Here is a 14,707-nt window from a genome sequence, read left to right as displayed (position 1 = left end):
GACTTGCTGAAGATCACATGCTAGTAAGGAGCAGGAGAGGATTAAAACCCAGGTAATTTGTTTTCAGATTTTTACCATGTTGCCTCTAATAAACTTAAAAATAAAACTTTTATAGGTTATATCATGTTGAAAGTGAAGTTATTTCAAATATAGTTGAAAAGTAACCAATTAACATTTACCAACTGCTAAATATGTTTACTTAAAATTGCATCAATGCTATGATTTCTGACTCAAATAATATGCTAAGGAAAATTGTTTTATAATAATTTGTAATAAACAAATATAAGATATGCACAATTAACATACTTGACATATGACAAGGAGCTGAGTTAATTTGATATCATTTTAGCAAATGAGCTTCTTACTGGTACTGTAAAACTGTTTTTCTGCTTAAAATATTACTACCTGCAATTTAGTGACTCTTTTCTATCAAGTACTGTGTGCTGTGATAGATTATAGATGTCACTAATTCTTCGCTATATTTACTCTTGAGAGTGCATTCTATTTCTCTTTCTACTCAATCTGGGTTGGCCTCAATGATTTCTTTGACCAAGAGAACATGGCAGAAGTGACGTTCTGGGCCTTCTGAGACTAGGTTGTAAGAAGCCTTGCAGCTTCTGCAGAAATGTCTTGGGATTCTCACTCCTGGACCCCAGATCCCATACTGTAAGGAAACACAAGCGCCACAGAGAGGCCCAGATGGAGAGGTTCCCAGGCTCCTGGTGAAGCTTCCAGCCTGCAGCCAGCACAGACTTGCCAACCACACAGGTGAGCTCTTTTGGGAGTATATCCTCCAGCCCCAGGAGATGCCAAGAGTAGGATGAGCTGATTCACTGAGCTCTGCCCAAATTACTGATTTCTGAGCAAACTGAATGACTGTGGTTGCTTTAAGCATAAAGTTTAGAAGTTTATTACACAGCAATAGATGACCAGAACACGCGCTATGGCCTTTACAAATGTTTTAATTTATTCCTCTCAATAATTTTATAAGGTAGCTATTATTATCCTTACTTTAAGAGGAGGAAGCTGAGGCTCAGTGAGTTTGCATAATCATCCAGGTCTGTTGGCTCCAATGTGATGGCTATTTCTCCTGATTGATATCACTTCACTTTATGATCCATCTCATTCACAAGACAACTGTTGAGTCAGACAAGACTGACAGTCAAGTCAATTCTTAGTTTTGCCCTTATTGGCTGTATGCCCTTGGGTAAATAGAAGTAAGATATGGTTTCCATTTCATAGGACTGAAGATTCCAAAGATACATATAAAGGACTTGGTAGATGGTAGGCACTCAACAATGAGTAAATATTATTTGCTTTGAGAATTCTTTCCTGAGATGAAAAAGTAGCTAGTGGTAAGGACTCTCAGAAATGGTTGTGATAGTGTGAACATGGCGTACCTCACATTTAGGGTCAGGTATGTGTTGAAATGCCCAAAGAATTTCCTGACTTTTTAAAGAAAAAATCCTGTTAACATAACATAATGATAAACTCTGTATAGGCGTATTGGCCTATTTACACAGCATATATTAAGTACAGATTTCTTTGAAGTTGAGGACATTCCTGATTCATCATCTATGTATGTTGCTTCCTCAATTTTAAAGATTCCTTCCAGCTCTAAAGTTCTGTGAATTTTACTTTGCCTTATTCTACCTCCTTGAATGTGGACTACCTTAGGAAAAATTGCAATCAGCCAACTTTCAACCCATGCCAATATCCACATGCAATTTGTAGTCTGTATGCTATTCCTGAACAAGATATTCTGAGAACTGACCTTTCCCTCTACTGCCTGCTCTATCAATTTTTAAACAGACATCCTCTTGAGTAAAACAGGTCCTATCAAGTTGCTATCTCTTCTCCCTCAGAATTCAGGGGAAAGGGTGTAAGCAGTGACCAAGCAGTTTGAATGGAGAGCAGCGGTAAGGTACACTGCTGTCAACGCCACTGGCTCTGCAGCAGGTACTCAATAAATACCTAAAATATTGAATCTCCTCTTTTGCCTTTATCCCTTTAACCTGTCTTACGCATTTATTTCCACTAACAGTGGATGATGGTGGTAAGCAGCAGTAGCAACTAAACCCACAACAGCTTGTAGAAAGACTCCCCTTCATGCTGTGCTATATTCTCAGTTCCAACCTATGGCAGCTCAGGCAGGGGCTGCCGGCCCACAGAGCCCTTCTCAGCCCAGCCCCTTTTGTTTCTCTTCTCTTCCACACTAATACGAGAGCTCTGACAGACTGACAGGACAAGACAAAGCGCCGTGGAGAAGATCTAAATGATGCAGGATAAATCTGAGTAATATCTACTAAAATCTGTATCCTGTAAAAAGAGAATACACTTTTTTTAAGGTGCTCCTCAAACATTTCAAAAATTGAGGAAAGACAATAGACTCCCCAAATCAGATATAATACACATAACGTTCTCTGATCTTGATGCCATAAAAATAAAAATTAATAAAAGAAGCAGAAAACAAAACTACTGACCATACCAAAAATCCCATTATCTGGGGGGAAAAAACAGCAAAGAAAAGAAAAACGGAAAAAGCCTTCTTTTATATAACTTTTGGGTTAAAGAGGAAATAAAAACAGAAATATCAGAACACCTAGAATATAAAAGTAATGGCAACACTAATATATCTAAGTTACTCAGCTTAAGCAGTGCTCAGAATTAAGCCCACACCTTAAATCTCACATTAATAACTAAGAAAAAATAAAAATGAATGAATTAAGTGCTAACTCAAGGAGTTAGGGGAAAAAGCCAACAAAATAAACTAAGGTAAGCAAGAAGTAGGAAATTTATTAAGGTGAAAATCAATTGGAAAACAAAAATAACGAATATAGAGACATTCAAAGCATACCACTTTGGGGGAAACAAAAGAAAGATAAAAAATAGGTCAACAGTGAGCTATCTTAATTGAGAAAATAAGGGAGCAAGTATAATACATAATAAGAGGAAAAGAGCTATTTGCACAGAAGAGAAGAAGATAATTTTGTTGAACTCTAGGCAAATAAATTTGAAAACCTGGATGAAATGGATGATTTACGATCCCAGCTAAGATATAAAACTACACAGACCAATTACCCTAAAAGATACCAACAAAGCTGTCAAAGAGCTACTTGCCAAACATCCACCAGACTCAGGTAACTCCACTGAAATTTTAAGGAACAGAAAATTCCAATGCTATTTAAACTGCTCCAGAGCATAGAAAAGGGAGGAAGTTTCTAAATTCACCAGCATAAAATTACTAACAAAACTGCTTAAGGATAGCACACACACACAAAAACTATAGACTAATCTCACTGATGAAGACAGATGCAAGTATCCTAAATAAAGTATGAAACATAACCTAGCAATATTAAAAGAATAATACACATGGCCAAGTAGAATTTATTTCAGGAATGCAAGGATGGTTCAAAATTACAAAAACATATTAACAAAATCCATCATATTAAAAGATCAAAGGAGAAAAATCATATGATCATCTCCATAGATAATAAAAAAGCATGTGATAAAATTCAACATGCATTCTTAATTAAAACTTTTAAAAAAATAGGGATCAACAGATACTCCTTAACATGACAATGTATCTGTCTCAACTCAGTTCATTACAGCCAATACATTTAACATTATTCCAGAAGTACTAGACAATGCAATTAAGACATAAAGAGGTATGCAAATTGGAAGACATAAGTGTGTATCTGGAAAATACAAAGGAATTAACTGAAACTCTATTACAAATTATAAGAAAATGGGAGTGTGGTAGTTGGGTAAGAAGATTAACATAAATAAATCATTAGCCTTCATATACACTAAAATCAGACTAGATTACAGAAAGTATTTCCTTAAGAATAGCAACAAAAATCATGAAATTCCTAAGAATATACTCTTGAAAAATATACAATCTCTGTAAAGTAAAATGTAAAATGTGTCTGAAGGAAACAAGACTTGAACAAATGGAAACCCTTTTTAGATAGGGCACCATGATTTAGACAGAAGCTTTAACATGATAATGATGTCAAATTTCCCGAGGTCAACCTATAAACTGCCCCCCAAAAAGTACTAATAGATGTGTTTTGTGAAACTCAGTAAGTTGATTCTAAAGTTCAAACAGAAAAATAACTAAGAATATTTGAACATTTAAAAATTATAGTTATTTAAACAGTGACTGGAGAAAAAAAGGCAGATAATTGAAGAAAATAAGAGTCTAGAAACATATCCAAATAATATGGGAATTTAGAATATGATAAAAGGGTCATTTTCAATAGTAAGGAAAGGACAGATTATGTAATAAACAGCTTTAGGGAAACTAGGTAAATTACCTGGGAAAAAGACTATAGCCTTAAATTCAGCATAGACAAATGATCTAAATGTAAAAAATCAAATATAGAAATATCCAATTTTACTTTTAATATTCAAACTCTGATACATTTTTTCCCTTGAAGAAAGATGCAGAAAAAGTATACATGGAATGTTACAATTTGCATTACTATATATGGCATTTATATGTATGGATACATCTATGTATCCATATGGTATCTCTTCAGGGATGCACAAGCATCTGGTATTGGTATCTGTCTCTGTGAAAGGAAACTAAAAGCTGAGCATCAGGGGTAGGAGAGACTTACTTTTCCCTGTTTGACCCAGAAAGGATGTATCTGTTAATTTAAAAAAAAGAAATTAAAAAACATGCCAGAAAACAAAACCAAAAAACCTATATATGATAGTATATTATTAGAAGGACTTATTTTTAATTTGGTAACCCAAATCTGCTGGTAGAATATTCTATAGCAGTTTGAAATGTATCTGAAAATAATATAAAAAGAGAACTGATTGAGTTACTGTATTTACAAGGTATATCAATTAAGAGGAAGTTTTCTCAAAAGCAAAATAATATTCAGGTCCTTAAGGATTTTTACCCTTGAGTACTGGTATAAGCTACTACTTTACTATAAAGTAATTAAGGAACAATAACCGCCTTTAATTTTTCTTCTAGACATAATTGCATATTTTGTGACCTGAATTTGTATATGCACCAAAAGGAAAGAAAAATAAAGAGCAATTTTGACTTAAAAAGTACCTCAAGACAATATAAAAAAAGTCATTTTAATTTTTGATACATATTAAAACATTTCAGTCAGTTCTTCCTGACAGCATAACACGACAAATACACAAGACCTCAAACATGCTTTAAAAGGACATTCAGCAAAGGATTTAAAATTTAATAAATAGCAATAATCACACACAAATACATTTTTCATAATCATTAAGCTAGTAAAACAGACAGCTAAAGAATAAATAAACAGGAATTGACAAATAAAAAATGCAGGTTTTGCAACTCTTACTTAAAAAGGGGGGGTGATCTGAATGACTTCTTAATTTGCTTTTCAACATGTAGCATGATCGCCCCCACGAATAAAATATATTGAAAAAAATCACTTTCTTACAACAATGCAGTCTTTAAATACAACAAATAAATACGAAACCAGCGAAGCAATTTCAAGTTGTAATAAAAATGCCCCCCATCCCCCCCAAAAAGCTATGGAAATATATAGTCATTATGATAGCAAATAATAGTATTTAAAGTGATAGTGCTTGTGCACTAAACTCATCTGAGACCTTGATACGACTTTAGTGCAAATCCCTAGGGTCCAATACAAGCATAGCCCTGCATCAGGGAAAGACATTACCAGTTGGAACTTATCTTGTACAATTTTTGTACATATTTTATAAAGTTCAAGATTTAATGCATAGTAGAATATCTTCATCTGCTTAATTCTGTCCCTAAATAGAGATGAAAAAAGAAATGATTTGGGATTTTACCATTTGGTTTGTACCATATTAGAGTATTAAAGTCAACATTAGAAAATCTATAAAAGTTTTGTTTTTGCCATTAATTTATCTAACTCTATCTAAATTTCACATCACATGTTAAACATAAGAGAAAAGTCTCTAGACAAAGTTTCTTTCCCTTTGACAAGCTCATATTATGATGAAATCCAATAATATTTAGACAAATGTTATACAAATAAAAACATACATGAGTATAAGGGGTTTTTTTGTATATTAACAACTTTAACATCTAGTATATTAAGTTACAAGATGTACTGGCAAAAGCATAAAGCTTCAATTAAAAGAAGGTATTATTTTGTACAAACAAATGTTTTAACATAAGATAGGATAAACGGACAGTCAAATGAATTTCAGCAGCCATATTTCTACCGTGAACTACAGTACCAGGATAAAAACAATTAGAAACAAACGGAAGAACGTTACTGAACAATATGAATACATAATGCATTTTCAGATGCTAAAATAGTAAACTCTAAAGTTCATAGAGTTAGAAGTTGTTTAATTTAACCATGCAGGCTAACATATAATAATAAGAAATCACCCTGCATCTTTTTTCTTTTTAAATTAAAACTAGTTTAATTTTAAAGTTACAAAACAATGAATGGATATTGCTCCAACTTGTATACAACCTCCCTTATGTGATTCGTACCTAACAAAGTAACAAAGCCTCATCATCACTCGTTTCATTTTTCAATGTTGCTTCTAAGCAAGTGTCCGGTATCTGGGCAGTGTGGACAATACCACAGCGCTCACAGGGGCCATCTCGACTACTTGGCCTTACTCCTGGGTTTGTTGCACTGTATGGTTGTCTAAACCCTTGCCCTTGATCTGAGGCAAGATCAAGAAGAGGTCTGGAGCAGTCATTCACATCAAAGTCTGAAGCTCCATCAGAAACTGGAATTAGCATTTCGACATCATCATCTTCTTCTCTTCCATTTACCCCATTATCAAGTTGTCTCAAAGGGCTCTGGTTCTGGTTTACAGAGCTTGATCGCCCTAATGTAAAACGTACCCAACGCAGCCCCTGAGTCATACGACTTAGTGCACTTGTGAGCTGGTGACGTGCTGGACTCACACTTGGGGGTTCCACACTTGTCACATCCCTTCCATTATCTGTGTGACCACCTCGGGTACTCTGAGTTGAAGAACTTCCACTTGCTCCCACTGTTGCTTCTACTGCCGTTATGGGAGGGACTTTTTGGGGCAAAGGAGCTGCAACACCACCAGATGCTCCTGGTGTATCTCTTCTTTCATTTTCTGTGTCTGTGTCGTCAGACTCCACAGAAAACAAACTTCTGTGAGTATGACTTCTTTCAGGTTCTCTGTTGGTACTCTGACTAGGGCCAACCTCATCTCCATCCGCTGAGACCAAAGCCAGTGACCCTGAATGTCGTGATCTTGCAAAATTAAAAATACGGTTCCAAATGTTGCTGGATCTGCCTGCCATAGGAAGCCTGATTGAAGTAAATCCAAGCTGGGATCGTACAGCTAGCCTCAGGTTTTCCAAAACAGAAGCCTACAAAAATAAGAAAACATCTTAAGAGAGCTAACAACCAAGTATTAAGATGGAAAACATCTTTCCATTAAGAATGTATTGTGGCTAAAAATTCTACTACCCATTGTTAGGGTCTATGAAGGATGAATTAAATTCTCTCATCTACAGAGGCTCACCCCACTATAGAATCTAATCTGTAACCTGAACCACTGCTCACTGTGTTTAAGATTTTCTTGACGCTTCCTGTTATATATGCAACTTTATTTTATTTATGTTTTTTAAAGATTGGTACCTAACAACTGTTGCCACTCTTTTTTTTTTCTGCTTTTTTCTCCCCAAATCCCTCTCGTACATAGTTGTATATTTTAGTTGTGGGTCCTTCTAATTGTGGCATGTGGGACACCACCTCAGCATGGCCTGATGAGCGGTGCTATGTCCACACCCAGGATCCGAAACAGCGAAACCCTGGGCCACCGAAGCAGAGCGTGCAAACTTAACCACTCAGCCATGGGGCCGGCCCCAATATATGCAACTTTAAAATGATATTTAATGTCAATTATAATAGCTATTTTATTTCAAAACTTCACATAGAGGTGTCCCAGAGCTGGAAAATAAAATTATTTGATACTTCTTTAGCTAGGAAGGTAGAAGAATCTCTACCATAATTCACTAAACGACCTAAAGTAGTGTGACAACTAGGCTCTTTATCTGGTGTTTTTTGTTTGTTTAAACACAGAACAAGTTAGACTTGATTTACAAGGTTGAGACTTTCCAAAACGTGAAAATTATATTTCACAGTTTATCTCAGGGATTTGCTGAATGAATGAATACTGAGGATTTATTTATATTATCATAAATAAAGGAATTAATACATTTGTAATACTAAGAACAGGAAACTAACAAGCCAAAGTAATTAATGTGGTTATCGCACTACACAATAGTATCTGAGACATGTGGATTCCTTCCCAATCTTTAAAGATTAAGTTTTATTTTCTACAGCTTAGTGTTAAGCATAAATTATCATATCCTCATTCTTTGAAAATTGGTGATTTTTAATTAGTGCATATGGGAGGTGAACTATATTGCCCAACTGAAAGAAAATTCTACTCTTTTTTTATAGATGAAAGAATTTACGGATCATTTTAAAAATGCACATTTTTTATGTAAAACAGTCTTTAAGCTCCATCTAGTGGTTATAAAAAGGAGTATTCATACTTGGAACAGACACAGCTTTCATCAATCTGGCATTTAGTATTTAAATGACAGTATTTCCAGGAAACAATGGTGACTTGATACACTCCCTTTCAAATGATGGTACAGTTTCCCTCTGCCAAAAAGAACGGCTCTTGCCTTTCCCCTCACAGACAAAAAGAGGGGAAGAGAATAAGGATGATACCATAGTGTTATGTTCTCCATCTCTCTCGTGACTGGTATTGAATCTATTTGTGATTTCCATATAGGTGTTTTGAACATAATCCATGGAATATAATTCACAGAAAGCTAAGAAGCTACTATCACAGGAATATTTCATAGTCCATCTTTGGTATAGCACAGATTGCCAGTAAGAAATCTGGATGTTAGCACACATAGATGTGCTATACAAATGAGTAAGATTTTTCACCAGTTAAGCAATACCCAACTATAAATTAAAAAAAAAAAGTGGTTCACATCGCTATGAACTTCTCCATAGATCTGGTCCTCGCCATTTAGCACGCAGGCTCTGAGGCTTGTGTGAGCAGTTACTACAGCCAGCAAGGCACAAACGGCTCTTCAGATAGCCTTCCCTTTCACGCAGCTCCCATCCATCAAGATCCACAATGCCTTCAGCACACTTTACTGCTGACTTTCACGTGACAGTGTTACAGTCTGTCACAGTGAGGCGAAGCTCTCTACTTAGCTCAAAGTCTGTTTAACTAAAGGACCACCATTTTAACAGTAGATGGTACAAGGGGATCTCATGAATGTTTTAGGAGTAATTTCATATACTTCTTCAGTTTATGAAGCAAAAGCAAGTAACCTTTAGAAAGCATTTCTATTTTGAATGAGATGGTAATTTAGAAGATTATTTTTCTTTTTAAAAACGGCTATGGAAATTTGATAATCTGTTACCAGAAGTTTCAAATTTGAGTTTAATCTTATTAACTGAATAAAATTTAGTTCATCAATCATAAACATATTTTATCTTAAAACTTTGTTGAAGAATAATTCCATCACAAGGGCAAATTGTAACCCTAGAGAATGGTGTAGTATGTAATAAAGATCTAAACCTTACCCTAAGTGAGGTCTGACCTTTGCCTCTTGCTCTGGGATGTGATCGCTGTCCTTGGAATGTCATCTCTGACAGAGGTGTCAATGCCTGGAGATTAGGCCAGCCAGACAGTAACAGTGTGTTTCAGGTGGAGGCTCTGAGCCACACCAACAATGTGATGTAGGCTGGGGGCTTTGGGTCAGCATTATCAGTCAGTCTCTGGAGGGGCTAGAGACTGAGAGCAGCCACAGGTGCAAATAATCATGCTTACGTCATGGTGCCCGAGTAAAAACTCTGGACACTGAGTCTTGGGTGAGCTTTCCTTGCTGGCAATATTCTGTGCATACTGTCACACAGCTGTGTTGAGAGAGTGACACTGTCCTGAGTTTACAGGGAGAAGACAACTGGAAAGTCCATGTTTGGTACCTTCCGGAACCCTGTCCTACTGTCTCTTCCTTTGGCTGATTTAACCCGTGTCTTTTCCCTGCAGTAAAAGGTAACTATGAGTATAAGAGCTTTCAATGAGTTTTGAGTCCTTCTAGTGAATCATCAAAACTTAGGATGGTTTTGGGAACCCCTGAACTTGCAATTGGTGTTAGAAGTGAGGGCTGTCATGTGTGGCCTGTGCTCCCTCTAACCTCAAGATTGGCTAAACTCTTGAAGGTAGCCTCAAGGTACAGGGGTGGTGGGTGGTAGATGGTGGAGTGGGTGAATGGAATTAACCATCATCTGAATTCCTGCCTAAAAAGAAATCTTCCCCATGGCCAGGCCAATAATATACAGAAGCCACAATGTAGGTTTTTTCTATTTTGCATATAAAATTCCAAACAGTGGAACTTCTCAATTATTTATTTATTAGCAAATTACACCCAGAGAAATGTTTTACAACTAGGAATTCTCACCAAAGATTTCCTAAAAGACTCAAATAAGGCAACAGACTGTAATCAGAAATCTCATTTACTGAAAAAGAAATGTTCTTCCATTTTGAACAGAATTAAATCACTGTTTATCAACTCTTCTTAATTCTTCTACTGGGAACAATTTTTATAAATGTTTCTGGATGAATTTACATTTTAAATGTATAAACTCAACACCCTTATAAACCCTGGCACAATTCTAAGCATTAAAAAAGAAATCTAAAAAAATCGCTAACAGAAATTTAAAGAATTGAGAAACATTAATAAAGAATGAATGACTATTTAAAGAAAATGGTATGAATTCTTAAACACTGTAAAATTCAGCTGAAAAAGTTTTCTCCTAAGTCTGGTGAAAATGTTAACTTCATTTCAACTACTTTTACTTATAACTAGTTAATCTAGCACGTTACTAACATAGTACTAGCATATTAATTTTAGTACACATTCTTAAATCTTCTAAATGTTCAGTTCAAGTAGAAAATTTGCCAAACTTTACTTTTGAATTTCAATGCATTAAATTATCCTAAACAGTAAAATGCTTAAGAATCACATAACCAAATTGGAAGAATGAAAAATATACCATTTTTTTTTTTAAAGATTGGCACCTGCACTAACATCTGTTGCCAATCTTTTTTGATTTTTTCTTTTTCTTCCCAAAGCCCCCTAGTACATAGCTGTATATTCTAGTTGTGAGTGCCTGCGGCTGTGCTATATGGGACGCTGCCTCAACATGACATCCTGATGAGCGGTGCCATGTCTGTGCCCAGGATCCGAACTGGCAGAACCCTGGGCCGCAGAATTGGAGTGTGCGAACTTCACTTGGCCACAGGGCCGGCCCCAGTATACTTTTATATTTTGTAATATTTGTTAAAATACAACGAAACAATTGTAATTTCAAATCTTCCATATATTTAATCCTTGACTTGACTGCAAAAATTCTGACACAGTCAAGGGTGCTTTACCATACATACAAGTATAGATTTCATTTTAAGAGGAACTGAAACAGAAGTCATAAACTGCAACATACCTGATTAGGGGAACAAACGGGAAAATCTTCAACTGGTGGAATTAAACCCTGAGCAATCAATTGTCCATAAGAGGGAGGGGCTTCTCTTCTTAACAGTTCTGCTTCCACTCTTGACAACTGCGTTTCAAATGATCTTTGAGAGGAAATGGGGATAAAAAGGGTTAAAAAAAAGGCAAGCCAAAATATTATTTTTTTTATTACCAACAACTAAAACAATCTGAATTTTAATATAGGTGATCATTTTTAAAGCCTAGTCAACCAACATTTACCAAATATCTATTCTACCCTTAGACACTGAGAATACACAGATGAAGCAGACAGTCTGTCCTCATGGGGCTTTACACTAGGAGCCTGGATCTCTTAAGTTTTAATAAATTAGAAATCCCTGTAAAAGGTAAAGGTATTAGATCTTTAAATTCCTAAGAATATAGGGAGCTCGAGACTGTAGGTCAAAGTATCTGAATGCTCTTAGAAGACACACAAAGTGTCATGAAGTCCAACACTTATTTTTCAGATAAGGAAAAGAGTGAAATGAGTCACCATACACCTTCTGGAATCTGAACTCAAGACCTCTAACTCTTCATTGTGCTTTCATGTTGCATGTCGTAAAAAGTTTTCCGGCCATTTATACTCATCCAAAGAAAAGCAGCAGCATGCTTACTGTGATACTGTGTGTGTGTGCTTCCACTCTTAGCTGTCTGGTTCCTGAAGTACTCTGTTGAATCGACTGTTTCTAACACTTCTGGGGCTGGGAGGTTCACTGTCTCCACAACAGCCTAGGAGGCCCTTTCCCATCAGCTTATCCTAGGTCAGTCTATCCTCCACCACATGGAAGACAACTCTCACTGAAGGTCACCCTTTAACGTGTAACCATTTCTTGCTTAACTGAGAACTCTGACACCTGGCTTTCACTGAGTCCACAACATGACACTAGTCCTGTGGTTCCAGTCTTATCTCCTATTAGTCCTTCATATGTGTCGTAGGCTCTAGACAAATAGAACTATGTATTATAATAGAACTCAGAGAGTATTTAGTCTCCAAGCAATGCTGGGCATTCCTACTTCTCTGTATTTTCCTAGGCTATTTTTTTCAACTACAATAACTTTTCCTATCTACATTCCACTCAGAGATTTCAAATGGTACCTCTTCAATCAAATTCTTTCCACCTCCTCCTCCCAACAGATTAGGTATCTTTTGACTTTTATACTATTTTGTTTTATAGCTCTTACAACACTGATATTTTCTGTCATCTAGTTCCACCCACCAATTCCTTCCTTATAGCTGTAAACTGCCTGTGAGATTATGCCTTACTCATTTTTCTATTCCTCTGTAGTGTTTTGAACATAGTAGGTTCTCAAAATATCTGCAATTGTTTAATTAATATTTATAAAAACTCAGGTTAAAAAATTACAACTGAGAGCTGTGGCTTACAAAATTCCTATAAAGCAGATTAATCTGAAAATAGGAACTGGTAAATATAGATTGGCTTTTCTCACATCATAACTCTAAGTATTTATTTATTTTTTAATGTGTTTAAGCCTTTTGAGTTGTAGGCTTTTAAGAGTAATTTTATAAATCATAAACAACATTTATGTATTTCTAAAACAATATAAAACAAAAATACACTGCTAATCACATTAAAGTACTTGTTGCAAATATTTGGGTCATGTTTTTATCGTGGAGAGCATAACCACGTAGTTTTGTCTTGATACTGACCTTCGTTCAAACATTCTCAGAGAATAAAGCTTACAGGTACATCCCAATGCAATGACCAGCAAGAGGCCACAGATAAGGCTCCCTATGACGGCCGCAGTTATGACTCTGGTAGGCACAATCACCGGGCAATTCTCCTCATCGCTGCCGTCACCGCAGTCATCCTGAGAATCACACACCCAGCTTTCAAACACACAACGATTGTTTTTACAATGAAAATTTCCTGGCTGGCAAAAAAAGCAGTTTTTTTCATCTGAGCCATTTGGGCAATGGTTCTGGTAGTTGCAGCGATCAGAACGAGGATAACAGACACCGTTTCGGGAACATGGAAATTCTTCCTTTTGGCACATGGTACAATTGATTTCGTCCCTTCCATTTGGGCAATGCCAATACCCATCACAACGCTGCTGCTCAGTATAACACCCCCAGTTACCGCCACAGGGTATTTCCCACGGCAAACAGAAGCCATCTACTTGGTAAGTAGCATTAAACCCCCTTGCAGCGTTCACTTTATCGGCACAAAAATGTACCCTTATCTGTCCAGAAGAAGAAACAATGGTAAGAGGTGCATGAGAATCAAAAGCAGTTAACACACGCAAAAGCTTGTGTGGATTCTCCTCTAATCCATCGTATATTTTGACATAATCACCATAACCAGTACCATCCAGTTTAAAGTCAGTGAAGCGTAGAATAACTTTACGATGATCACCAGTGTCTATCAACCATGTGCAATTGCTTCCAGGAGGATAAAAGTCTGGATAATTGGGAGAATTAAAAGTACCGTAAAAATATTTTAACCACTGCCCACAAGTTGGCACATCACAGTCTATCTCATCCCCTAGGTCGAGGCAGTCAATGTTCCCATCACATTTTAAAGATTCGGGGAGGCAAGTGTAAACTTTGGTAAACCGGGACAGACACTGGAACTGGTTGTAAGCACAGGGCTGAAAAGAAGCAGATGTTGGAGGAGCTTCTCTGGCACAGATCTCTTCATCGGAACTATCTCCACATTCATCCATGTTATTACATTTCCAGGCTTCTGGTATACACTTCCCATTACCACAACGAAACTGATCACAGGCACAGTTTGGTTCCTCAGATTTCCCTGGGAGGACATGGGGAGGAGGCAGATGGAGAGGGAAGGAGGAAAAAACATATCCTTTAAAAAGATATATAATGGCAAGTGATATTTTTGTAATAAATGTTGATTAAGCCCAAGTGATAGGGGTTTAAAAGATCTTGTTTTAAAAAATAGGTTCAGTTCTAAAGGCAAATTAACATTGGCTCACTACTCAACAATTCAATGTATTAAACAAGTATGATTTGTTCCATGAAGATCTTTGCAGTCAGATCTAAAGAAAAGGGACCAATTCTGTTTTTGCAGAGAGCTATTTTACTGCAGAACACCTAGTAAAATGACGTAAGATATATGAGCCAATGAGCATATACTGCCTAAG

The 14,707-nt window shown here is 36.3% G+C and overlaps 1 protein-coding gene across 2 annotated transcripts in view; it reads right to left on the bottom strand.

Annotated features, from left to right (window-relative positions):
* Positions 1–3,438: 3,438 nt before the first annotated feature.
* LRP12 (LDL receptor related protein 12) overlaps positions 3,439–14,707 on the bottom strand; it is an 88,636-nt gene continuing 77,367 nt past the window's right edge. Inside the window, exons 4-6 of one of the 2 annotated variants that reach the window (XM_046642575.1) lie at positions 13,254–14,355; positions 11,538–11,670; positions 3,439–7,366 (exon numbers count right to left, since the gene is read on the bottom strand). In XM_046642575.1, coding sequence (XP_046498531.1) covers positions 6,500–7,366; positions 11,538–11,670; positions 13,254–14,355 — 2,102 coding nt within the window. In that variant the 3' untranslated portion in view covers positions 3,439–6,499. The remainder of the gene's footprint in view (positions 7,367–11,537; positions 11,671–13,253; positions 14,356–14,707) is intronic. The other variant, XM_046642573.1, reaches the window with a different exon arrangement.

The sequence above is a fragment of the Equus quagga genome, chromosome 16 (assembly GCF_021613505.1).
Source record: "Equus quagga isolate Etosha38 chromosome 16, UCLA_HA_Equagga_1.0, whole genome shotgun sequence".
Lineage (NCBI taxonomy): Eukaryota > Metazoa > Chordata > Mammalia > Perissodactyla > Equidae > Equus > Equus quagga.
The sequence above is the reverse complement of the archived record's forward strand: the minus strand, read 5'-3'. Positions and strand labels throughout refer to the sequence as shown.